Raw genomic sequence first — 27,315 nt, forward strand, 5'->3', positions numbered from 1 at the left:
CACATGAATATATGCGACGGCACATCAGTCGAATATTATGAATGAAATATTGTGTATGTATAATAATTATTGTGGTATGTACTATTTGGAGGGGAAAAACAAACAAGAAAATTGGATTTTGTTCGTCAGTTGCAATTAACATCAGATGGAACCAGATAGGAATTATATAATAACGCGCGCCCGGCAGCACAGTGACACACAACAAACTCTTTTGGAAAATACACAAACAAAAGATTTGGGAAAAAGAATATTCATTTGATTTTCCGGTAATACACACGTCATTTAAATGTATACACATATAACACGACGATTCGGTGGAATAAAAGATGAACTGAAATGTTTTTTTGCTTTTTGTTTTGATTTGATAGTCAGCAGCTGAGAAATTAACAACAATTACATGTAACCTCACTTTCTTTTTAATGAGATCTAGAGAAGAAACAAAGCGATGGTCTATCTATAGGCCTATTACATAACTGTTCTTGTGTTCTCCTGTCACTCGAATTTTTTTCAATTTTTCTCAAAAAAAGAACAACGCAACGGGTCCCGGAGAAGAAACCGTTTCTCCTATCGTCTCAGCAAAAACAGCGGGATATTTGTTATCATTTTTAATTCTTTTCATTATTCGGTTTTGTATTCGTGTGTGCGGTATATAGTCAAATATAGAGGCTTACTATTATAATAAAATCAACGGATCGTTCAAGGGCGGCGGAGGGGAGAACATTATTTTTCTTTGTCGAATTATGGGAAAAACCCCCAAAATAAAAGACAATTCGGGCAGCACACACACACACACAGCAGTCATCAAATTCATTTTTCTTTTATGCACTTTTTCGGCATTATTCTTGTTTCGAAACGGTAGTATAGAGGCTATGATACAAAGCATTAGATGCCAAAAATCAGACAAACTCAAAAACAAATTTTTTGTTGTGTCTCTTATTGTGATTGGGGGCTGGTGGTGGGTGGGATAAGGGAGAACGAATCGAAGATAGGCGCCACCAATCAGTCTTAATTATGTAACACGGTTTTAAAAAAAATAATAATGAAAGAACACGGACAACAGAAGGCGAAAATCGGGAGTCGAAAACAAAATTTTAGAAATCAAAATACATTTGAGAAAGTGGGTGGGGAAAAAAGGGGGAGAGAAAAAGGGATATGACAAGAACTATTTACGATTACATCCGGAGTTTTGCAAGATAGTGTGTATAGATATTAATTAAAGTCTGTACAAATTATTTTTTAAAAATTCGAAACAAAAGTTCTCATTTTCGCGCAAACATTTTTTGTTCATTAATTTTTGATTTTCAAGTTCAAACTTTTTTTTTTGTTTTTTTTTCGGCTATTTTTCAAATTCTCCCGGGGACCAACAAAAATTTAAATCCCCAAACCATTTGTCGTGAATTTTAAAAGACGAATAATAATATAATAAGGGAGAGAAAGAGGAGGCACTATGATATATATATAATACGGATACTGTACACGTACAATCGAACATACAAAAGAGACACGCACAAGTGGATATTTGATGCTGCAATGAATTGGAGAGAGAGAGGAAGAAACGGGGTCAGCACCACAGACACCACTTCAAAATATCGATACAACGACGACTTGCTTTGATTGTTTGTTCTTCCAGACACAAAAAAGAGGGGGGGGGGATCCGTGACGTCACTGGAATGCTCTTGTTACGAGAGATTGAGGGCAGGGCACAGGGCGGAATCGAATCAAAATTTCTTTTTTAAAAAATTTCAAACGATTTCATTTTTGGCGCTCTTTTATAATTCGGACATTTCAAACCGAAATCTAAAAGAAGCCAAACCCTTATTTGTTTGTTTTTCGATCCAGCCACAAAGTTTTGTCTGTACAAGGCGGCGTGAGCTCTCGATTCGAATTTCGCGCTTCAATTCGAAAAAGAAGCGGACGAAATTCAATCGAGCCCTAAGACGGGCTTGGTGTCCATCTGGACGACGGATCCCATGTGCATGGACGAGGAAATTTGAGGATTGCTGACCAAGCTGGGGTGTTGCTGGACGCCCATGTGTTGCATGTGCTGCTGCTGCTGCTGGCCGGAGTGAAGGTGATGTTGCTGCTGCTGTTGCTGCTGCTGTTGCTGGACAGATCCCAGGGACGGAACGACGTCCAGTTTCTCCTTGTGCAGCATTTCTTCGCGCTTCTTCACCTGTTTGCGCTCCTTGGCCCGTCGGTTCTGGAACCATATCTTGACCTAATTCGACAAAAAATTTGATTGAGTTAAATTGCAACTATAAACTGAGTTTGTTTTGAAGATTTTACCTGTCGTTCGGAGAGGCCTAGGACGCTGGCCAGCTCTGATTTGCGCCGGATGGTGATGTAGCGGCTGTAATGGAACTCCTTCTCCAACTCGAGCCGCTGGTGGTCCGTGTAGACGACGCGGTACTTGTCCTTGGTCCTCGTCTTCCCTGCTGAGAACACATCCGAGTCTAAATTGTAGGCATGTCAGTATGTCTTGATTGTTTCGTTATTTTTTAAAACTTAAAACTATAACTCTTATTACACGAAGCCGCCATTTTTGAGAGAGAACTATTAGATATTACTACAATAATCGTAATCCGTTCAGCGGATATGTCGAGCATAGGTGACAAAATCGCTTGGATCGTTTTTAAGCGGTTTAGATTTAGAAGGGGAGGGTCGATTTTGATTGGATTTCTAGATCGATATTTAAGCATGGTAATTAGAATATTAGTGTCGTCTGCTGTCGTTTTGAAAAAAGTTTCGATAAAGAGACACAGTTTAAGATTACATTAAGAAAATGGAGGGATTTTGAAAAGGTTACACTTGGCTGCACGATAATTTTAAACAAATAAATTTAAAAAATGTGGTCGTCGTGTGGTTGTGTCAACTCTGGTCGCCTCTCTTTATAGAATCGCTCAATTACACACTCTGGCCATGCTGTTCAGCAGGTAAAGAAAACTAAGAATATGAATGGTATGATTAGATGGGATCTTCAATAGAAGACTTAGTTAAACCTGCTCTAAAGTTTATGAAAATTCAGTTCCTGACTAGTATTTATCAAGTAACCTCCTTGTCAATGCATGCATGTCAGTTTGTTTGCACTATGTAACTGTAACCTTTTCCTTTGTGCAGATTTTAGGCCTGAGCCAGCCATCGTAACAACAAGATAATATGCCAGTATTGCTTGTGCTGATATTGAGGAGTCAAGAGCAACAATCTCAGCATCATCTCTTGGGTAATGATTTTCGCTACTTTTTCTGACCTATGGGTCTGTGCCCTGCTAGTTATTTTTATTATGTATGACTTGCTCAAGTGCAGTGCTTTACATGTAAACCTTAAATTCTCCTGTTTATTAGGGATTACCAAGTGTCTCATTTTCAACTTGTCCTTATTTGTTTGTTTCTGTCAAAATGCTTCGTAACCCATTTTTTCATTTGTTATTTAGATAAACAGCAGCCCGTTTGATTGGAGAAACTACCCATGTCGGTCGAGTTCAGATCTCTTCTTCCCTTTTCTTTAAATTCACTCTGCCCTCGTGTACGCCCATGTGAATGTGGGTGTATTCATGAGGGCCCCCCTTTTCCCATCCTGCCTGATGGATTCAACTTTTCAACGGATGGATGGAGCACTTGTGGATGCCTGGCCGTATTTCCCAGGCTTAAAGGTAGGAAAAATGTATTTCTATTCTTCTTCTTTGACTATTTGGTGGAGTTTATTATGAATCGTTAAATAGTACGAGGTACGATTATTCCTGAGCTAGGCTAGGCTTTTGACTGCAAATGTTTTCTATATTGCCGTTTTTGTTGACTCATTCTCATTTCATTTACGTTCGCAGTTGCCTAATTTCTTGTCTCGCAGGCTATTTGCGAGTTAATCCGACTCGATTAAGAGCTTATTTTTATCCGCAAGTTTCAAACATCAATTATAACCCGCTAAGCAGAGTTGCTGTCGGAACTCTTGTTTGAAGTCCAAGACTTGGCATGACGCAACTTGTACCCGACCGAAACCGGTCTCGGTCAGTCTTTTTTTTTCTTACTGATTAGAATTACAGAAACGAGTATACTACGTCATTTGAAAATAACCTACGACACCGGAACCTTTTTTATTTTTATTTTTCTCCTTCTTCTCCCGAGTCGAGTGTCAGGTGTGAATTTCTTCGTTTGCCTCGTCGGCTCTGCAACTAGATAATCTCTCGTCTGCATATCAGAGAACCTCCAATAGGTGTGGTCTCTCTCAGCACCAAGAGAGAAATTCTCTTTCACAACAAGTAGAACACGAGCGGTGTCCTTTAATCTGTCTCTCAAACAGTGTCATATCCCCCCCCCCTTGCTTGTCTTGTTTGAGTTTCCCGGGTTGCAAACATCAGGGCCTTGTTGTGTACTCCCGTGTCCTCGTTATGTTTTCACTCACCGTTCCTGGGCTGCTGTGACCGTGTCAGACCAAAGTTGTTTTGTTTGAACGGGGCGATAAGGCGGCGGCTGTTGTGTGAGGGTTAAGTCCTTGTAGGCGCTTTGGGGGTTTTAGTAAGGCGAGTCGGGAAAAGATGAGAGAGAAATGTCGGATAAAGAAACAACAAAATCTACCCAAAACCCCGACTCTGCTATGACGTCAATGGATTTCTAGACGGCGAGAGACGATTAAAGTCGAAAGAATGCGCATCCAAAACCGCTAGCTAGTAGTCGGGAATTCATTTTCTTGTCTTTCGGTTTTAACTCGAATTTTACGACCTTTTGTGTGTGTGTGTGTGTGTTGACGGGAAAGTCGGTTGATTAGTTTGAAATCACAAGGAACGAACGAACGAAAAAAACAAAAATTTGGGGGAAAAAGAAACCACCGCAGGTTATCGGTGAGGACAACAACCGGAAGTCGCGACATTGTCGTCGAAACACAAACAGCGAAACAATCCCAAAGTGTGTGACCTTTTTTCTTTTCTTATAGTGGAAACCTTTCGTGATCCTTTCAAAAACAACCCGCCGATTTCTCCTCTGGTTCTATCGGAAAAATCGCGAAAAGAAAAAAATGTCTTTTTTCAAACGTGAAATTTGAACGAAACTAAACCAAAAGGGCGGGGTGTTGAAAATGGGAAGCGGGTGAACTAGTGCTCCAGGGCCAAAGGAAAATTATAATTGAGGTACGGGAGAAAAAAGGGCCGCAGCAGTTTTTCGTTGGTCGAGCTAAACCGTCGAATTCATAATTGATATAATCATCGCCATAAAAGAGTGGCGGCAGAACAGAACAGCCGGCCGCTCTCGCCGGCCATTGGAGCGTTCGCCATTGCTGCCCAGGTATCTAGCCAGGTATCTACCGTGTCTATATAATATAATATCCTAAAAAGCCTCTATTTCTTTCTTTTTTTTTTTTTTCTTATTTCCCCCCTGAAAAGAAAAATTTTGTCGGGAGGAGGGTTTAACGGAGCCACTGGGTTCGGTCGTGTTGTCTGATTGGCTGGTAGAGTCTCTCTCAACAGCAGAGCTCCAGGAGGACAAGATGGCGTCGCTATCAGCTCTCAAAAGTCTCTCTCTCTCTATGTCAGGGGGGGGGGGAGGGAAGGCGGACTTAGCGTGAAAGGTTTTTATCTCTTTTCTCTATATACATGGGTGTACGCGATGCGTGATGCGAAGCTCGCATGTCGTCATGGCCGGCCGATTCTCTTTTTTTCTCTTTTTGAATTTCCTGGGCGCGCTATATAAGAAGAAGAGAAATCCCCCTCGAACCGAAAAAAAGAAATACATATATGTATGTATATACACACACACACACATCTACCATGAAAGAGTCATAAAAATAAAAGCTTTATTGCACCGGGCGACTTCCCTTCTCTCTCTCTGCTGGCTGGCTGGCTGGTGCACTGGAAAACTTTGTTGTGTTGGTTGGTCGGTTTTCCATTCTTTTTTTTGTGTGTGTGGAAGGGAATTGTTTTTCAACCCATCACCACACACCGACCATTTTCTGATCCTATATAGCGTGCCCTTCTCTCTCTCTCTATCCGTGTCCTCCATGTCTCTCACTCCACCTGAGCTATAAAAGCCCGTCGGTGGAATGGAACCAAAAAATTACATTCCGACAAATACCTGGGACTCGACGAAAAATCTTTCTTTATTCTTTTCTGAATATTTTTTTTCTTTCTATTCTCTTCATTTATTACGACGATGATTTGTCCCCATTTTTCTAGAAAAAGAAAGAAAGAAAGAAGGGGGGAGGGAGCTAGGTCAACGCGTCTACCATCTGTGCGATGCCAAGCAGTTTCGAATTTCCCGGGCTCAACAAACAAATGACTAAAAAGGGGGCGGTCTGTTTTGTCACAAAGTAGACACGTAACACGACAGCGACACACACAAAGAGAGATGAATTAATGATCCGGCCATTATTCATTGATTGAAACTCTTCAAATGATTACCGAATTATTGCAATCAGCGACTACACACACGAGTGAGAGATATACGACCCTTGTTATTTCCCGATAGTCTAATGTTTAGCGCAGCAGCTCTTTTCCCAAACTGAAAAAAGAAGTTGCCGCTGTCATGTTTGTTGACCTGACAAAGGGGGCTGCTGCTGCTGCTGGAACACACATCGGTCTAACTAGTCAAAAAGTTACCATCTCTCTTGTCTCGACACCGAATGTAAATAAAGACACCACCCGAAAATTGGTTGAAACAACACACAAATCTAAGCGCCCCAGCAAATGTCTACAGTTTATGTATACACAAGACTGGCCATATCTATTAGCGGTTCCACCAATAACACCACCAGTTGAAATATCTCTCTTTTAAAAAAGGAAGGAAGGAAACCATTTCGTGCTGTTTTCTCCAATAGTCTCGCCGCTAATGGGGCGGCTGGATCTATTTTCTGGGTCGGAAAAAAATAAAATAAAATAAAATTAGAAGAAAAGATTGCGAATGGGGAGGACACGCGCGCCCCTTCGCTACCGAAATGTTTCGGGGTGCGCAGTCGCGCCGTCTCTACATTTCCCCATCGTCTTTAATTGCCTTTTCGGCTCCCGCGAGCTCCGCAGTCATTAGGTCGGAGCCTCCTTTTCTTTCCTTGTATATCAAGAAAAGGGTAGCAGCTATAAGAAAACTGAAATGTTTTGATGGAGGAATCCCTGTCGACCAGGACGCAAATGCGATCGGTTCCTCTACAGCTCCGCTTTTATGTTTTATTTTGTCCACCCGAGTGGCTAGCCGCCACTTGGGCTCCCAATGGGTCATTAGGAGAGAGAGAGAGAGAGGTCAAAGTCGGCGCCTGCATAGACAACAGGCCATTTGAAATGTGTTTCGATGTATCGAGTGGAAACACGAGTGGAAATTTGTTGGGCGGCATATTTTTCTGGCTACTTTTGAAACACGAAAAACTGTCGGCGCTTTGAATTCGTTCACTTTGGTCATTAGTCACCATTCTCCTCCTACCAATTGATACCCCCCAACAAATAGATTCTCTATCCCCCCTACTGTTTTGCTAAGAAATAATTTGCATACACACGGCAGATATACGCAACTGGGCGTTGGCCCAACAGGTATAAACGATAAGATGACCACAAAAAAAACAGAAAAGATGGAAACAATTCGATGAAGGGTTGGATCTATACGAGGGAGTGGTCAAGCACGTGCTATACCGTCTGAGTGGGATATTGGTTATCGATCAAAACCATCTCGGGGTCGATCTCCTTTCGTCTAGGCAGACACGAGCCAAAAAAGAAAAAGCAATAACAGAAAATGTTATCGGATGTCGAATCGGAAAAAAAACGACCAAAAAACAACAACTGGATCGATCCCAGGAGACTCATCATCCTGGTCCTTCTCCACCAGACTCGGATGATTGTGTCGCGCCCAAGTTGGCCCCTCTCACTGCATCGATCTAACTCTTTTAATCTCGACTCTGAATCCAATTCCAGCTCCCAACTCAATGTATAGCTATAGGCCCTTGTAATGAATTCAAAGCATTTTGGGGGGTTGATTGAAGGACTCACCTGGATTGACGTTGGTGCTGTGGAACGAAGGTTTCTTCATCCACTCGTAGGGCGAACGAGACGGTTGAGGCCGGGAGACGTTGACCATTCCGGCGCCGTTGGATCCGACCAGTTGCTGTTGGTTCTGTTGGCTCATCGAGCCGGCCGACGACGGGCCCGTCATGGCCCCCTGTGAACCCGAAGCGTTTTGCTGTTGTTGCTGCTGTTGTTGCAGGTTTAGTAAGTTGTTGCCGGATGAGCCGCCGCCCAGCATTCCCTGTTGTTGCTGCTGGGCCGGTGAGCCGGCGCTGCTGAGACCGTCACTTCCAGCCAGGCCGGAATCGGGTGAATGGTGTCCGGTGATGACTCCTCCGGCGTTCATCCGGATGGGATCGACGACCATCTGCCCGTGGTTGTTGTGGTGATGTTGGTGGTGCAGATGGGCGTGATGGGGGGAAATAAAGTCGCCCGGCCCGCTCGAACTGAACATTTTGCCGTAGGCCGCGGCGGCCGCAGCGGCCGCCGAGTAACTGCTGAGTTGCTGCTGATCGGAAAGCGACGGACTGCTGGGCCCATTGTTGGCCGCATTGCCTTGCTGTTGCTGGCCAAAGTTGTTGGGACTGCCGTCCGGACTGCTGACTCCGCCGCTCTGTTGTTGCTGTTGTTGGCCGTTGTTGTTGGGCGGCGAATTGACCCATTCCTCGTAACCCACCGAGGTGACGGGAGTGCGCGGCGAGAGGCTGCTGGACAGGCCAGTGTAAACAGCGGCCGGTGACGGGTGCCAGGAATTGCCACCGTCGGACGTGACCAATCCGCCGACCTGGAATTGTTGCTGGTGTTCCATGGCGGCGTTAGGCGCCGTCTGGTGTCCCCCCTGGGCGCCTCCGCCGTTGCCCCAGTGGTGCGGATGGGCATAGCCGGCGAAATAGGCCTGATTGGCCGCCGCCATTTGATGGTGGGCCGAATTGAGATGAGAGTGTGGGTGATGCGGCCCTTGATGGTGTCCGGCGTGGTGAAGGTTCAGCTGGCCGGCCACCGACGAGGACGACGGCGGAGGTGGCGGCGGCCCCTGCGAGTGGTGCCTGGCCGTCAGACTGTGAATGGCGGCGGCGGCGTGATGATGGTGGTGGTGGGCATGGTGCGGAGGCGTCGTACTGTGACCCACCGGACCTCCGCCGGGACCCATGACGCCACCGACGACGCCCGTGTGATGCGGATGGTGCGGATGGTGGGCCGTCGGGAACATGGGGAAACCTTCGTGAAGCGAAAGCATTTTAATCTGTTCTGTTTGGTTTGATTTATTAAATTCGCGAATCAATCAATAATTCGATTGTTGTTGGTGCACACTGGTTCAATCCCAAATGTTGTTGCTGTTGTTGTTTGCACTATGCACAATCACAAGTCACAGCCGCCGGATTGCGGCGCTAAACAGAAAAACTGAAATGAGGAATTGTCGAAATTCCCGCTGACATTCGAATTCATTCAGAAAAAAAAATTAAATCAAGTCGAACTGATTTTTTTTTCGTGGTTAAAACTGAGAGAAAAATTTAAAAGTTGATTTCCACACACAAAAAAATCACAATAAAGAAATTGGGTGGGCTGATGAGCTACGCGGATGGAGATGAACGAACAACTGCGAGTCGTGAGACGTCCGACCGATCGGTATGTTGCCTACCACTGTTCACGCTAGACTGGACATGAATTGTGCGGCGCAGTCTCTAGCCTACACATTGCTCATTCCTCCCTCCATCACACACACGAGGAGTCACCTCCCCCTTGTCACCACCACCACCCCACTCAACCCTCCCCGTATATCTTTGGGAGGCTCTTTCCTATCCATGTCAGAGCCCCATGTCCTTTTTTTTATCTTTTCTTCTTCTTCTATTTTATTTTTTTATTTTTTCGGGTGGGAATAGACTGAAGTCGAGGGAGAGCTATTAAACATGGGTGCGCTCCAATAGGAAAGTGCGTCGCCGACCAAAGAGGAGGAGCCTCGGCGTGCCGACTTTCCGTCCTCTGGAGAGCTCTCATTGGTCGCTTTTTCCCTTTTGATGTGAAGCGCACTGCCGTTTACAAATAACACAGCTGGAGACTTGTGTACGTCTTTACACACACACGAAATGAAGATATTACAATTCAATCCATTCCTTCCCTATCGACATGTGTTGGAAAATTGGAATGTAATGTGCCAACAATTGGAAATTCAAATGACGGTCGATTCTAACTCAAATTGAATATCCCGCCAAACACGAGTGTTTCTCCTATTTTCTAAGGTGTGACATTTCTAAAGATTTATCCTATTCCCAAGTTTCTTTTTCATTTGATTTCGACCCTTGATTTTCACCTCGTTTAAATCTTGCACGTGTAAAGAAAAAAAAAGTTGGAATTGCAGGCCTTTTTGAAGAAGAGTACGATAACTCCATTTAGAGGGTAAACCAGCATCACCGAAAAATGTTTTTGCTGCATCTTTCCTTATTCAAAAATTGATAGATACATATATTTTATTCGGAGTCTCTCCGGCCCTTTTTGGGCTGCCCTGGCCTGATGGCAGGCGCATTCTAGAGCCTACTGGCTAACGGCATTCTTTGCCAAGGTTGTGACGGCTACCTTTGACACTATGGTGCCAATTGCGCCTCGGAGATTTTCGATTCCTCTTTGTACGTTCCTTTTTTTTTCTTTTTTTTACATTAAAAAGAAAATTCGAAAATAATTCGATACCTTTTAAAAAACCCGCGTTTCAATTTCTGTCGAATTCATTTTCTTTTCTTTTATAAATCCAGGCCTACATACATGGAATCATTTTTTATTTCATTTTGAATATGCAACGTTCGAATGAGTTACCGTATCACGTAACAATTTGATTTCTTTTCCCCCCTCTCTGGAGGAAAGAAAAAAGGCGATCAACTGATCGGATCATCAAATAATAGTTATATACCAGAGAGAGATCGAACCTGACGTATAGTGTCTCTCACATGGCAAAGGGTTTCGGTGATTTTATTGAAGGGGGGTTGTTAAAATGGTCCGTGCCCGTCTCTTTTCGATCGATTCAGCCTTTGAAAAAACTTCTTTTTTCGGTTCGATTTTGTTTTTGGTTTTTGATTTGATTTGTTTCCTTCCCCAAAAAAGTTCCGTTGCTAACCGAAAACTCGAGAAAGAAAGGTATCCGCAGAAGGGTGGGGGGACACGCACTTAAGAGAGAAAGACATTTAGCAAGTCGCGGCACAAGAGCTGGCGGCCAGCAAAATGTCGTCGGCGGCGCTAAGAAGAAAAAAACAAAAATCGGGGGGCTATTTGGCGCGGCCGCTGGATGGCGGCGGGCGCGAATGAATCGACGGAGCACAAAATTCAATCAGGCCTCTATCTCTCCCGTGTCTCTCTATGCGCTCCATCCCAAAGAATAGACGATGGGGGAACTTGTTTCTATACTAGATCTGTTTGATGGATCTCAAGAGAGTCATCAATGCGCGACCGAAGGATGGGATCAAGGAACTTTTTTGATATTCACGTCTCTGTGATGTCGCCGAGTCCCTGCCCCTGCACACGAGCGCATTTTTCACAATCAATAAAGACAAAAAAAAAAGATTTAAATATTTGAAATTTGGCGCGGAATTTTCTTTTCTTTTCTTGGTGGAATTACGACCGGGTCATTTTTTTAAAAAAAGAAAAAGACAACAATTCCTTTTTTGTATTTTTAAATGACGTTATTATATGTCAATATAGTTGGTCTCTCAAACAGCTTTGTTGGTCTTGTGTCTTGACACTTTATATTACACGCAGTTTAGATTATAGAGCCTAACGAAATAGGCTCCCTCCATCATCATCATCACGCCGTTGTTATGCACAGGCCGGGAACTGTGCACAGGCTGCTTGCAGAAGCGCAACTTTATTGGCAGTGATATACTCGACGTGTGTGCAGTAAATAACAGCTCGGACCCTTTATGGGGGCGCCATCGAGCTGCTACCTTTACGCCAGCATACGACTAATACGTTGTCGACTCGTATCTTTTTTTAAATTCAAAATATCATGCTGCCCCGGTGCTAGAAATAAAACCAAAAAAACAAACACTATGTGTCTAGTCACAGTTCATATTATAGAAAAGATTGGGTCTGGCTGTCTTTTCCATTTCAAAGGTTTTGATTGCGATTCGAGCTTTGAGTCTTTGAATAAAAAATGTTTGCCGCTCAAATTTCTACCCAAAAAGAATTCCTTCTTGGGGTTGACATGTTTGCCTTGGAATATAACCAATGGCTTCTTCTTCTTCTTCTGTGTATAAGAAACACAGTCTGTTGTGTGGAGCCCATCCTATCGGAGCGTAAACCAATAAAAAACCTTCGGCATTTTTGTGTGTGTGTCCGGGGCTTGTGGGTATGGTGGTTTGGTTGATGTCCAGTCAGCCAGCCCGAGCATTCATCCTCCTCTGGTATCTATAGCTGTTATTTTGATTTTATATATTTTTCCTCCCAGAAAGATCTCCTCTTTTCGTATTTTTTTGGGTTGTGTTTTCCTGGCTTTCCTGGCCCAGGCAGAGAGTTGAAAGTCCTGGGCATGAGGAAAAAGGAGCTCTAGGGGTCCGGTTTGCTGTGTGATTTTTTTTCTTCTGAGAGCTCATGCAGGCAGTTGTGTGACGACGGGCAAATCAGAATTGTTCACGCTTTAAACCGTGACAATTCTGTTGGACCCAAAATGGTGTTTCAGCGGTGGAAAAAGACACAACCCAGAAATGGGGTAGGCATATACAGCAGCGGCGTTTTCTCTTTCTCGTAGCCAGATAAGGTTATTATACACGCTGGCTGCTGTGTTGTTGTTCTCTCTCTCTCTCTCTCTTTCTGTGTACATACGAAAAACATCTAGGCCGAGACTACAAAACCATGTCTGCACAACAGCTCCGATTTCACATTATATTCGACTCGACCAGCGCCGGCAGTTTCAACTTGTTTCGTATTTGGAAATGTTGGCGCCGTTTTTCAACTCTGTTGGCCAATTTGAAATAGTAGAGATAACGATACCCAATAGCGATTGATATTGTCTTTTATCTGATTGAGTCATGACACATCTTCATCCAATAGCATAGAATTGAATGACTGTAATACAGGCCTATATAGTATTGCAGCTCTGTTATTCGAGCGTAGGAATGTGGACATTGAGGACGACATGACACTCACCGGGGGTCTAAACGAGACCGAAAGGCTTACACACTCCAACACCGCCGACACCCAATAATACCGAATAGGCCTATACTATAGTATGTATAGAGAGAGGCCATGCAACACCACAGTTGCTGCTTGCTCTCTGTCTATACGACGTAGTATAATAAAGAAGTTTGAACACATCAACCCAAACCAGCAGAGCTTTATAGTACCAAAACAGCCTTTACTACCCCGGCGGTGTACACACATTCGAGGGTATATTATGTGTGTGTGTCCATAACACACGTCGATACTCCTTCCCATGTCGAGACGTTTTTGAGTGTATATATAAGAGAAGAATTGAAAGGAGAGGCCTGTGTTTGTTTGTCCATGTTTGACCAGCCTATTACCACGGGCCTATCTGAACACACAACACCTCAATCAACACTTCACTGACTAGCCTAAAGTCCCCCGCTTTTGTTTCTTTTTTTCTTTTTTTTAGTTCTTCCGAGAACTATAACAAGCTCAAGAAAAAATTCTCCAGAGTCTTGTAGAGTCCTACTGTATAGTATCGGTGACAAAAAAATAAATAAATAAAAGGATCGGAAGCCGATCGCGATCCTGGTGTTAATTTTCGAGCCGGCCATCCCCATGGCCGATTGTTGACGAAAGCGAGCCAACTATTATATGAGAGACATTTGGCTGCTTTGAATTTGTGTTAAGGGTTTTTCTTTTCAAGGCGATATGTTCTAAATGAGAAATGACAACAGCCCCAATCAAATTGACATTATAAAGAAGCCAGTCTATAGTAGTAGTAGTAGTAGTAGTAGGCCTAGACGTGTTTAATGTCTGAGAAATGGAGGGATCAAAATAGCTCAACAGCCTATCGCAGTGGTGTGTAGGCCTTGTAGTGGCTGGTGTAATATAACGCGATTTTATTGTGTATTTCAACAGCCAATAAAATTGATATAGACATCACATATAGACACACACACACACACACACACACACGCACCCTCATCAGCCATATACCCTGATTGTATATAGATACTTCAATTCAATTCGTTAACTCTCTCAGGTGTCGAACGACGACATTTAAATATCCACCTTTATCAAAGCGTGTCTATAAAATAAAACCCATTTAACAATTCCCGTTGAATTGAAAATTCATTTCACAGTTTCTGATTAAGGTCATGGGAAAAAAATTCAACCTTATGGGTCCTACACAATCACTTGATATTTTTCTTTTTTTCATTTTCTTTTTTCCATCTGAAAAAAATATATTTTCTCCGGTCTGACTGTCACATACGTCGCCGACGGTCTGTGAGCCATGCCGTCCTTTTTCTTCTCTCGCCGGTTTGAATTTTATGACTATACACACATATACATTTATATGTGTGTATATACATACATGTGTATCGCGCCGAAAAAAAAAAACCCCGAAAAAATGTCCAGTCTCCGAAAGTCTGAAAGGAGCAGATATCATGGGGTTGTTGTTGTTGGTAGGAAAAGAGAAAGAGAGGACAGCAACACACGGCAGCAACAGCAGCAACATCTAGAAAGGGGGGCGGCTGATGGATAACCTTCGTCTTCCGTTTGTAGCTGCTGATGAAGCCCCAGGACTAGGAGCCGACTTTTTTTTGTCTTTTTTCTTCGAAAAAAGGGAATCAGTTTTATGACGGCATAGTTTTCGCCTTCACGACATAGAGGAGGGCCGTCCCCCTCTCTCTCTCTCTTGTCTGTGACTGTTGTGTGTTTCGTTTCTTTCAATTCCAGAGTCAAAAAGGCGATCCGCTCTATACGAAACAGAGTTGCAGTCATGTTTTTGATGGAGAGAGAGAGAGTCCCTCCCGATCTCCCCCCCACCAGCCGCCCTCTCTATCTGATCCCACCCGCCCAATTAGAGGCCAACTGTCATCACGAATTAGAGAGGAGGGTGGCGTCTCTCTTTCTCTCGATGATTTTTTTCTTTTTTCTTTCAATTTCCGTCTCTCTCCCGCGCAATTATCCGAGTGACGGTCGTGATGATGATCCGCACTAGCCTACACAAGTCGCAGTCGATCATATATGAACCGTTTTGAAATCAAAGAAACTGCTTTTAGCTGATGGATGAGGTGACACACGATCCGACAAAAGTAATTGTAGCGCTAGCGCTAATCAAGTTGCCCTATTACAAAACGAATCATCCATTTCATTTGAGACGGAATATAGCTACGACCGGGTTCGACTAGCTAGACCGACAGACGAAATGATTTCACAGTTAGACTGGACTCTGCAAGTTCTCATCGGTTCTCCATTTCCTTATAATGGCGAGCGATACATGTAGGCCGTTTGATTGTTGTAAAAATTCTCAGATTTATCGGAGCGGAAAAATATTAAAGAGAGCGTCACACTGCGATGAATTTCCAAGTTTTATGCCGAATAAAAAAAAAGGAAAGAGTTACGCAATCATATATGTATACGTTTATATGGGAGAGAGAGAGAGATACATTTTGTGTGTGTGTGTGCGACCAATCATTTTGTTTCTTTTTGATGTATAACATTTAAAGGGGAAATTTCCTGCAGAAGTTGCGCATTCGCGCTTGGCTGAAGATGTCGGACGGAAAATCGCCGCCTATCGAAATCCAACGCCGCCTTGTTATATGGACGTGCTGTTATCGTTTCCTTTTCTCCATTTCAGACACGACGCTAATATACAAAATCTCTTGAAATGAGTTTCTTCTCTCTCCCTGCGGTATAGCGGCTACGGCTACCACAGTGCATGGCCTTTTTATCAATTTCCGTGAAATCGTCCGGAGAAAATTCATTTCGTGATTTAATGTTCGACGACGAACCCCCCGACCCTCATCAAAATCAGACTCTATTTATACACGCGGAATGGAATCGAAAAAATGCGGAATTGAAAATCCTGTGACACACATCCGACATGGGCGCACACATAGAAATGTCCAGGGGACCTTTTTCGGTCAGAAAACAAAAGGAGTCGATGACGGGGGGGGGGGGGAATTGTGTGCACTTTTGACATCAGTTTGGCCAGAGGCGCGCGCGCGCTCTGTCTCCTCTTGTTATTATATAACTCCCTCAACACGCATTTGCATATCCGCGGGAGGCCTCGCCCATTAAAAAACGGACTCCCCCCCCCCCCCCCGTATATACTACATGTCTGGCAGCCTCGCCAATTATTAATTCTCCACCAAATTCTCTTATTGTGTTGTGCGGTTGGCCCCTTTTTGATTACATCCACCGCCGTCCGCACAAAAATCCATAATTATTCCTACCACATGACGTGATGATCAACACACACACACACCCAGCCGCCGGCTCTTTTTACACATTTATATTCACGCCCTTTGGTCGACACTCATCGACTCAACTCGTCAGCGCAGTCTAAAAATAATTAGTTTCCGACTAATTCATTTCGCTTTGATGGCGAATGAATTAAAAAAAAAAAAATTATTTAGGCTGTGATTCGTGTGCGCAATTGTTCGTGTGTGACGGGCGTTCACGACGATGGAAAATCAAAATAATTTTTCGATTGTATAAAAAAAAAAAAACGGAGGACGGAACCTCCGGCAAGGATAAAACCACAAAAAAATGATTTCTTTCGCTGGTGAATTAATTGTACGCACACAAGAAACTTCCACCAACAATGACGTTGTTGTTGTTGTTGTTGTTGTTGTTGCGCCTGCTGCGGCAACGCTTCAACGACAGCAGGAAGTCGTGTCAGAAGAACCCCCCCGTCCAATATTTATATTATCATTTTCTTTTTCTTTTTCGACTATCGGTCGGATAGACGGTAGACAGAGAGAGAGAGAGAGAAAAGTTTTACGACGTTCAATTTCCCGCCGACTTTGGTCGGGAAGAAAAAAGGAAAAGACACGTTGCTGCTGGGTTCACAAACGGACGGACGGTGGTTGTAAAAATAAGAAAAACGAAAAAAAATTTCTCACATTTTTGTTTAAAAAAAACTTAAAAAAGAAAAAATGTTTTTTTTTTTTTTCTTTTCTTTCCAGAAATGTCCAGGCAGACGGTATATCTATTTCACAGTGTTGTGAAGAGCCAGAGTCAATTCCTGTCAATATTTTCTTGCAAGTTTTTTTATCGCCAGGCGCCGCAGACTCTGCGTTGATCCGCACGCGCCGAGTCGCGACTTTTCCTTTTCAACATTTTTTTTCTTCTTCTTTTAAGGGAAAAACAATAAAAAACAGAAAGAAATCCATCAAAAAGGATCCCCTTTAAAAGAAGAAAAAAAAAAAGAATGTTGTCGTCGCCTTTAGTTTTTTGGTCAGTCACAAGGCGCGACACACATGTCCACACACAGAGAGAAAGAAAGAATATAGAAGGGAAACATTCGACTGTATAGTTTCCGCATGTTGTTGTATAGTCGAACTGTCCCATCATGTGACCATCGTCGTGGCCTCTCCATAGTCGAAATATCTATCTCTTTTAGAGATCTTCTTCTTCTTCTTTTCGCCGAGACCGGAGCAACTGCGATCCAGTTGGGCGCTGCGATTTTTTTTAAGTGGCCAGCAGCGCCTATAGAAAGAAAAAGAAAAGAAAAAGGGTCTCTATTTTTTCTTGTCTTGTCTCTTTTCTTGTCACAACCAAAACAAGATGTGTATACGCTTTAACGCGATAGAGATATATGTACAGGCCCCTTCTTCTATAGTATACTATACCCCCTTTTTCTTTTTTTCTTTTCGAAGGTGCACCAACTCATGTCGGTCGTATAGGATAGCGCCTTTTAGTATATCTAGTATAGGGGGACAAGAAAAGAAGAAGGGACTCGTTGTTTGGGGCTGTTCAAGAAAATCCCCAATGAAAATTGACTTCAACACTCATAGTAGAGGAATCTCTCGGCTGGAAAAATGGGTTTGGGCTGGCTGCTCTATGGAGAATCATGGAGAGATCGAAAAAGAAGCTGCCGCGCTCGCCAAACCCACAAGTGTTTTTGGCTACGCTCTTTGTAACCAGATTGTTCGAGATGGAGGTTTTTCTCTCCAGTGGGTGGTGGTGTCATGTCGAGAGCACAGAATGTGTTTGCTGACAGGAAGACAACCGCTGCCTCTTTAACGTGGAAAGAGGAGGACACAGATCGGTCACGCCGGAGTTTGGCTGCTGTGGCCAGCAGGAATCAAATGACCACCACCACCACCATGGGAAACTTTTTCTCGCCCCCAAAATCCTTTTGTGTCTTTTTGATTCAATTTTTTTGTTGGGAGGGTTTTTCTTATCAACGTAGATATCAGGTACACAAAAGTTGGTTTTATCAGGTCGCTCAGATGTTGTGGAATCAAAGCAGCCCCAGATGATGTGTCGACATTGTGATGCCATTATAGGCTTCTGCTGTTTAACTGCGCATGCAGATAAGGTATAGTGTGTAAACCCCAGAACACAGGGTGGAATTCATTTAACCGATGAATACATTTTTTTTTTGACAAATTTTGCGTGTGTACCGTATGCAACAAATAGGTTGTTTTCTTTCTTCCTGGGAGCTGTTGTGATGGGTCGTAAAAACCCTTCAACAATTTGACCAAATGAACAAATGGCGACCAAATATTATCTGCTGATTTATTATAGCTCTGTATCACACCCTGAAACTCATTAAGGTTATCAGAGAGCTATACTACATCTACAAGTTTGTTTGATCATCTCTTTTTCTGTTTCCATTTTCTATTCGATATCAGTTTGGGGGAACTTAAACGATTCGACCGCTCGTGAGATGAATTCCACGTGCGAAATAAATGGTTAAGGATCGCTGTTAGATTGGATCCACATTTTCTTTTTTTTTGGCCATGGGAAACTGCTGCACTAAGAGCAGCAACTGTAATTATATGAGGGGCCTATAGTTGGAAATCTTGTTGACCTCTCGTCGTGAGGCTAACAGGTCAATATTTCTTTCGGTTAACTAGACCGGCAGCCCAAAAGGGAAATATCGATAGGTTTTCCCAGACTATATCCTTGTTGTTCCTGGTTCTGTGCAGATGTGTATATACTACTAGTACACATATTAACACATGCTGGCAGTAGACGGATGGAGATATTCCTCCTCTTCTTCTTTCCTCAAAACGATATCTCTGTAATAAAAAATGAGAAAAATATGAGAAATGGAATCTAGGGGGGAAAAAGCTTTCTGTGATGCTGTTATTGAGGCCTGTGTATATATATATGGGGCGGTCGAACTTAATAGAATTATGGCTGCCCTCAAAGAATACGCTCGCCGCCAAAAGGAAACAAGAAAAAAGACGGGGCGAGTAAAGCCATCGAAAAACCCCTCATATCCCCCCTTATAACCGTCAGAAAAGGCAGAGAAAAATAAAAAGGAAACAAGACATCTTCTTCGACATTCTGATATTTTCAGGCCTATACACTACACACAGCCTCTCTGTGTGCTCTGCAGTCTTCATAGCGGATCAAGATATTCACTGGTCCAGCAGCATCGGTTATAAGCGGGGGCCTACCGATCTATATGGAGGGCCGGGGGGCCGAGTGTAGAAAAAGGGTGGATGATTCTGTCTCTTTGGGGGTATATACCGTACACACACACAGGCCTGTACTACATAGACATTTATACCCCCAGCCAGCCCTATATAGCGATTGGGGAAAAAAGTTATACGATCGCCTTTTTCTTATGATACGTACACAAATAGGCCTAAATGCAGTATATCCTCTCTTTTTTTGATCCTTCATATTTTGTTTTTCTCTGCCGCTTCTCAAAAGAAAAAAAAAGGCCGAAAAATGGAGACACAGAACGGGACTCGGGTTATCATAAAAATATGAGGACGGAAAAAGAAGAAGAAGAAGAGGGCGCCGCGATGCGCATTCCGCAGCTGCCGCGCGCAAAATTGTCCGGGGGATTTTTTTTTATAATTTCATTTTTATTTTTTCGTTGTTGGTGAAGGTGTATCAAGTAGTTTCTCACACATGGGCAGATTATTAGCTTCTCCGGCTCACGCGATGAACTCGAATTTTTTGGGTCGCAGGAAAAGAGAAAATTCCACTGGCGAACATCGCGAGGAAAAATCGACACAGTTGAATTCGAAATAAAAAGGGCGCGCGGGAATTTGAAAAGACACATTTCTATAGGGGCCTAACTGTCTTTAGTATACGTACGCCGCTGTGTGTGTGTGTATACATACAATATAACCGTTACGACTGTTATTTTATATGGACAGCAATCATCTCGAAGTATTTTCTTTTTCCCAAATTTCCATTCTGGTTATTCCTTGAAAAGTCATTTTTTCTTTTTCTTTCTCGGCTGATGTGTATGCAATTGCAATGCAATAAAACTCGTATAAAAGTTGCATGCGCCACTCTGGACAAAAGAGCATCGGGAGCGACAGAAAAGTGTCACCCCGAAAAAAACAAAAAAACAAAAAAACGAACAGGCGAATCAGCCAGCGCCATTCATATCTACGGCTCAAATCTTATTGGCGCCTCACGTCCGGCCCCGTTCGCCATCACCACATCACGGACGCCTGCGAATCGAATACGATTATCCCCAAAAAAAACGGAACCTTTTTTTTTCTTTTCTTTTTCATTTGTTTCGTTCGCTGCGCTACATTCTTCCTGCACGGCGTAATAAAAAAGTCGATGAATTGTGACCGACAGAAGAAGAAACCGAACGGAAAAAAAAACAAAAACAAAAAACAAAAATAAATACAAACAAATAAAAACAAATTCGACCAATGACGCGCGGCTTTCTCTTATTCACAATTTCCCCTCGTTTCGCATCGCTTGACTTTTCACGCCATCTCAGAGAAAATCTAACTGCTAAACTCGATAAGAAAATATTGCCAAGCTCAGGTGTGTATCTAGGGTCATTTCCCAATTGTTTTTTGTTTATTTTTAAAGGGACTCGCTCGCCATGGCCAAAGAATGTCGAACATGAAGAATCGGATAGAAATATGGCCGTCGGTCGGTTCGAAAAAAGAATTTGAACCGAATGAGACGCGCGGCGGTATCACCTCTCGGACATCACATAGTGGCGCAGAAGTCGGGAGCGAGGACCCGACGGCCTAGCGCGAAAAATCACACCATCATCGCATCGCGCGCGTCTCTGTGTGTGTGTACATCCAAGTCTTGTCGGCCGTTAATCAGCGGGGCTAATTGTCTATCCGGAAAAAGAAGAAGAAGAGAGAAATAATAAAAAAATTTCCTCAAAAGGAAATTGTTTTTCATCGCAAGCAGCGCAGCGCCGTTAACACACACAGCCAACAGCAACTTGACTCGGTGAAGTACGCTAGCTAGTATCGCAGAGATATGTATAGAGCTATATAGCACACACACACAGCGAGAGAAATGTATGTGTGTAGACTATAGGGCGCTAAACTTTCGACCGCTCTATAGTCCGATATCTCCTTGCACCTGCATTTATTTTGCGTTTTCTTACTTGAGGCAGCAAGTTCGCTTATAACCTCTCTCACTGTAATTCGGCTCTTTTTTGAGGGGGTGGGGGGGGGGGGCTGGAAAGTTATTTTTATTGTAGCCTAAATCGGGGAGGTTAAATTTTTTTGAGCTATTACGATGTCCTATTTTTATGTATAGGAAGTGTTTAGGTAGGCTCTGTTTTTCCACCTTTCCGGAAATGATTATAGGATATAATGCATGATTTGATATCATTTTTCGTCGTAATAATTTTGCCGGGTATAACTCCCAAGGAAATTTTTTTGTTCCTCCAAAATTCCGAAAATATTTCATCCAATAATTCTGAAAAAATGGAGCAAACATATTTGGTGAAAATAGAAACACAAATTGCTATTATGACAGCAGTATGAAAATTGGTATAAAGTCTGGTCTCTATTTCCAGTCACAGGAAAAGGTGTCAGATAATAGCAATAACGGATCATCGATCGCGGTGTCCGCAATGATGGCTGGCGGAGAGATGATGCTGTTGAACTCGAATGAGGTAGCCTATATTACGCATTCGACAGCGCGCCGATTTGTTAGTTTTTACAGTTTATTATTACTGCGCCACACGGTAAAATAATAAATTTGGTTTTTTGAAAAAGAAATAAAAAATCAGAGAAGAAAAAGAGGAATCATATAAAATAAAAAACGGACGGTTTCTTCAGATCAGATTTTTTATTTTGGGCTTCTGGACTCGTTTTTCGCCCTCAGCACGCGTTCGAATTTCGGCGTGAATGATCTGGTTTACATTTTCATGTGACTTTGTTACTGATAAAAACATAAAAGACGCCGCGAAACGATGGGGCGAGCAAGCGCCCAGAGTTTAAAGATTTTGAGCCTCGGCTTAAACGGCTAGGTTCATTGCATCAACTGATATAGCTGAGACTCGACTATATACTCCGGGAGATTTCACGACGCCAAGGTGACATTATCTGCCCGCAACTAGTGAACCGTGGCAAAGCGCGGTCTCAAAGTAGACCCAGATGCCATTAACGACGTCGGCCGAGGTCAAATTACTGTGTCAACTTCAGAAGTTTGGCCCATAGATGTTTATTAAGCAGAGGAGGCCGCTTCCCGCTTGTCGTTTGAATTTCGGGAAAAGTCACTCTAGGCATTGAATCGCGTATTATAATATGCAAATCATGGGTATTGTATAACTATCAGCGTGTCTTTTATTGCTTGATGCGAAACAATGATTTCGATTACTAAAATTCAACAACGGTTTATGATTGCAGCAGGAATATCGAAACTAGACTTTACTAGGAATACGTCATATGATCAATAAAATTAAAAATTCTTTAGTTTTTTTTATGATTTTTGGAAATTTGAAACATCTTGATTCTTCACTTCGATTCTTTGTTTATTACTGGTAAAATAGTGAAATACTTCGTGGTGAAATTGTGGATGTTTGAAGTTTATTTTTTACAGTTTTTTTTGAAGGTTTCAACTTCTCCGCCTCTCGCCATCTGGAGGTGGATAGAAAAACGTTATGGTGGTAGCGCCGTAGCGGTTTGAAATTGGAATAATATTTGAAATGTTTCCTCACACAGTCAAAATTGACAAAATAAACAGGAAATAAATCACCAAGGCGACCAAGGAATGACCAACAGAAGTAGTAGATGTTGCAAGAAATTTTAGAAAGTGCATTTTAAGGATAATCAACTTCATAATTTTAGTTTAACACCTCTTTGGCCCTTCCTATTAAAGAAAGCGATTCGAGCTAACTCTTAACAGTTCTGAAGTACAGCAAACAAGATGTCTCTTTGCAATTAATGCCATTAATACTGCAAAATAATTCTTTGTTGATTAAAGAAGAAGTCCAATATCGGCAGCAATCTACAAAATAATCCAACTCGTCGCAGTAAGTGATGATTGGATTTTCCTGATGGCGAGATTGGCGACGTTGTGAAGTAATAGAACGAATGTGATACACTTTTTTTCTACGTTTTATAATTTTTTTGGCCATTTATTTATGATTGTAAGCATTTCTAATAAGCAGTGGGTTGACTGGGTTATGTTTAAGGGTGTGAAGTTGTAACTTGTCATGTTGTCAATAGGTGGGGTTCGAATTCGTCCACCAGTGGGTGTGGTGTTCGATCGTCAGCAAATCTCACGTCATTCGTCTTCGCCTCTTCAGGACGCTGTATGGTGTTGTGTCCATTACCATTACGTCAGATTTCCAACATTTTCCATCATGGAGATGGAAAGGTAATTTTTTTAGTTTTTATCCATTAATACTATTGTGTATGTTAAATAGAACTATTTGTGTGTGGATCTAAAGGTGATTTTGCCTTTTTACAATTTCAGTCCCACTCCTAGTGTCATCCAACCATGTGACCGGAAATTGCTGTCCGGATGCCGAAATGTCGTCTCGTACCAGGAACTTTAATGCAATGGTAACTATTTTGATATTCGTTTTCCAAAATTAAGATGTTGTAGTAAGTCTTCACTAGTAGTCATTCACTATATTCCTTATTTGGATTTCATTACATTTTCATCTGTTTTCATTACATTTTCATTTTGTTTCAACTACACTTGATTTTAAAAAAGGGTTTATTTTTTCCAGCATGAAAACAAATTGTTGAAGCACCTATGAAATAAGTCGTTGGCATGCTAATTTCATTTTGTAACTACTGACAGTTTCCACAGCTAATTCAATCTTTTTCCCTCATGGGTTTGATTGCTAGATTAATTCAAGCTGATGAACGATGGTGTTTGCTGCCATCAATGTGTAGATGGTAAGAGATGTTTTTGACTCGGAATAAGTTGCTGTTGTCTCTGGTGTTGGGGAAACTACAGTTACTTTGCTTACCTTCTTCAGCTTCTCTGCACACATTGACACAAAGTTTTTTACAGGTATTTTGTCTTGATGATTAGAATTATATTGTTTTAATATAGATGTCAGGAAATGTAAATTGTAGAACCAGTCAAAAAGAGATTCAGTGCTGAAGCTTTAATTGATGAAAGATTATAAAATTGCTTTTTTGTTTATCTTCATGTGCTCTACCTGTGAAACAGCTATTCCTGTCCAAATCTAAATTCCACTTGGCCAAATTATCTGATCATCACATGGATTCATTGCTGTCTATTTTGCAGAAACCAGAAATACTTTAATATTAATTGACGCATTTCCTTTAGATTCAACAGGTTTAATTGTTTGATGCCAAAGTTAGTCAGAACTAACAGCTGCTGCTGCCGCACACCCACAGGCAGAAAAGTTACTCTATTTCTTCATACAATTGTAAGTTTTATATTTTTTTGAATCCCACACTTTCTGTTGAAATTATAGATTTTTTATGTTGAATAAAAAATAAAGAAAGTCAGAAATAGCTAAACAAATAATTTGTTGACGTTCCGTTCAGTCATTTGAACAGGAATCTATTGGCTGTCGCTAGGTGGCTAAATATGTCCTCAGGTAACGCGGGTTTGTTCAAGGATGGTTCAAGGACGGGAAAATTCAGCCATTTTGTTCCAAGCTCAACCTGCGTGTTTTCCGTAATTACGTCAACTAGACCCATTTCTAATTATCCCACATCATTTCGCAAAAATGAAGAAATTCTAAAAGTGTATGGTAACTTTCATCTTTTTAAAATGGCGCTTAGTATCATTAGATTATTTACACGTGAATGGCATGTGCTGTAACCTGCTTTCTGTTTAAATTTATTAGGAGATGACGAATTCCGTTCGCTGGATCTGAGTCCGAACAAGTCGTTGAATATGAGATCTTACGGACGTAAAGTATAAAGAGAGCAGCAGTTCACGTTCCAACATAACGCGCTTTTGATCCCTCAGTTAGGCCAATTGCCAGATGTTTCCATCCAGCTAGTGTCCTGCTGCCCTTGCATCAGGGCTGGGTTGTTCCGGGGGCAACACCACCCGGTAAATTTGCTAATGCAGAGTTGATGAAGATCCCCAACTTTCTTCACTTGACACCACCCACTATTGAGAGACAATGCCAAGCATTGAAAAGTGAGAACCCTGCAGTATAATAATGTTTAAATAAAGCTTTACCATTATTTGTTTGTAGAGTTCTGCGCAGAGTGCCTGTAAGAGATGGATATCAACAAAAAGATTGAAAATCATTTATCCATCACAATCACAACCAGCAGTGATTACCTCAATTCTTCCCCCTAATTGAGTGATGCTTGAGCCAGAATTGTAACACTCCAGGTCTGGAAAAAAGAAGAAAAACCGCATTTGATTTCCTGTTATAAGTAACTCTTTTTTCCCCTCATGTAGGTAAAATTGAGCTCTTTGAAATTGGATAACCATGCCAAGGATAAATTCTCTTTTTCCTGTACCGGCTGTACGTTTTGATAGAAACACTTCAGAACTATTCAGGTAAATATGTTCAACTTTCTAACTGTGAGACTACAAACTTAGTTAGTCTGTGATTATCTCTGTTCTTATTTGTTGTAGAATTTTCAGTTGCCTACCTTGTAAAATGCTTACTAGCTGGTTCTTTTACAACTTTTATTCTGAAGGATTGTGTTTGCATAGTTTACTTTGACTTCTGTCATTTTTGTTTTTGTAATTTAAGACATTGTTTCCTTGATAGTTGATAGTAATTCAGTTTTTTTTTTTTATAAATAGGATTATCAGTCTGGTAAAAGTATGAGCTTCTTTGTTACTGCGCAACTTACACATGGATTTGATGCAGCCAGCTGAGAGCTTTAACTCTTGTAAATAATGTAAAGTGTCATTTATTCATCTAGATTAATTAATTTCATTTTGGTTATAGGTTTAGTGTTTTATGTTTGCGTAGTTGCTGTCCGATATGGCACGTTGTTGAAGCCTATGCTGGTGAAGGATCTTTCTACATCAAGTTCAATTGGCCGTTCCTTAGTGTTGATGTTATGTTACCGAAGTTGTATCATATTTTGTTGAATTGTCATCGTGACTATTGCAGTTTACCGTTTATAAGTTCAGAAGCAACAAAAACAAATATGGGATATTCATGTCAAACAAATAATAAACATGTTTTTGTGGTTGGGTAAATGGTGGATGTTGGAGGGAGGAAGGAGGATATTTCAAGTTATAAAAATTCAGTTAATCTATAATCCTACAAACGTATCCCCACCAATTAATCACCAAGCCCCACAGACTTGTACCTTCCAATCCTTCTAACCCCGAAAACATACACCTACCAACCCTTAAATCTATACCCTTAACCCTATAAACCAATATCAAACCTTAATCATGTAATATCTGTAATAAATAAAAACAATACACTATATGAAATAATTTTTATATTCTTTTTAAAATGTTCAAAAATTCATTAAACAGAGAGTCTTGTTCATGACGATTTTCTTCTGCACGAGTTTAAACGGAACCCGCCACCACCGCTGCGGCAATGAGACAAAAAGCGATGGGTTAGTTTTGCGGAAATCTGCGTAAGTCAGGTTACAAGTTTTTCAAAATCAATAACTTCTGTTGAATTTTGCATCTAGTCTATACTGGTGCAAATAGCTATCCTATGTGTTTGGTAGTTAAGAAGATGGTTGTTTAAAAAACAAACAATGGTGAGTTTTTTTGGCTACTCAGAACATTGTTTTTTTCTTAAAAAACCATTTTCTTAACTACCAAACACATGGAATCGCGATTTGCACTAATAGATTACATGCAAAATTTACGCGATTTTTTTAATTAAAAAAATTTGTAACTTGACTAACGCAGATTTGCGCAAAAAATAAATCATGGCTTTTTGTTTCATTGGGTAGTGGGTTGCTTTGTTTTAACTCGCACATGCAATTGTAGGTTTTGTCTACGGCCCCCAGAGATAGTATCTGGACCAAGAAGAAGAGAGAAGTACGAGGCCAGTTTTACTGGGGAGATGTAGTCATACTAAG

General features: G+C 41.8%; 1 protein-coding gene, 1 long non-coding RNA gene and 1 pseudogene across 3 annotated transcripts; 2 read left to right on the forward strand and 1 right to left on the reverse strand.

Annotated features, from left to right (window-relative positions):
- Positions 1–618: 618 nt before the first annotated feature.
- On the reverse strand, positions 619–10,094 carry LOC124320316 (homeotic protein caudal-like). 2 transcript variants are annotated; one of them, XM_046783144.1, is made up of 3 exons: positions 7,952–10,094; positions 2,287–2,435; positions 619–2,218 (listed from the first exon to the last, which is right to left on the reverse strand). In XM_046783144.1, exons 1-3 carry the CDS (start codon positions 9,201–9,203, stop codon positions 1,922–1,924), a joined length of 1,698 nt encoding a protein of 565 aa, XP_046639100.1. In that variant the 5' UTR covers positions 9,204–10,094; the 3' UTR covers positions 619–1,921. The 2 variants fall into 2 exon arrangements, with proteins under 2 accessions (XP_046639100.1, XP_046639099.1); XM_046783143.1 differs by having other exon boundaries at positions 2,287–2,453; positions 7,952–10,092.
- Positions 2,465–3,518, forward strand: LOC124320521. The gene is made up of 3 exons (XR_006913964.1): positions 2,465–2,933; positions 3,118–3,220; positions 3,431–3,518. It is a non-coding gene; the product is annotated as an uncharacterized LOC124320521 (long non-coding RNA).
- LOC124320415 lies at positions 3,544–26,690 on the forward strand (annotated as a pseudogene).
- Positions 26,691–27,315: the final 625 nt, after the last annotated feature.

The sequence above is a fragment of the Daphnia pulicaria genome, chromosome 1 (assembly GCF_021234035.1).
Source record: "Daphnia pulicaria isolate SC F1-1A chromosome 1, SC_F0-13Bv2, whole genome shotgun sequence".
Classification (NCBI taxonomy): Eukaryota; Metazoa; Arthropoda; class Branchiopoda; order Diplostraca; family Daphniidae; genus Daphnia; species Daphnia pulicaria.

Coding starts and splice junctions, on each gene's coding strand:
- LOC124320316 (XM_046783143.1), bottom strand. CDS start 9,203: ATGCTTTCGCTTCACGAAGGTTTCCCCATGTTCCCGACGGCCCACCAT. Junction 2,454..7,951: donor CAGCACCAACGTCAATCCAG/GTGAGTCCTTCA, acceptor CCTACAATTTAG/ACTCGGATGTGTTCTCAGCA. Junction 2,219..2,286: donor TAGGCCTCTCCGAACGACAG/GTAAAATCTTCA, acceptor TTGTCGAATTAG/GTCAAGATATGGTTCCAGAA.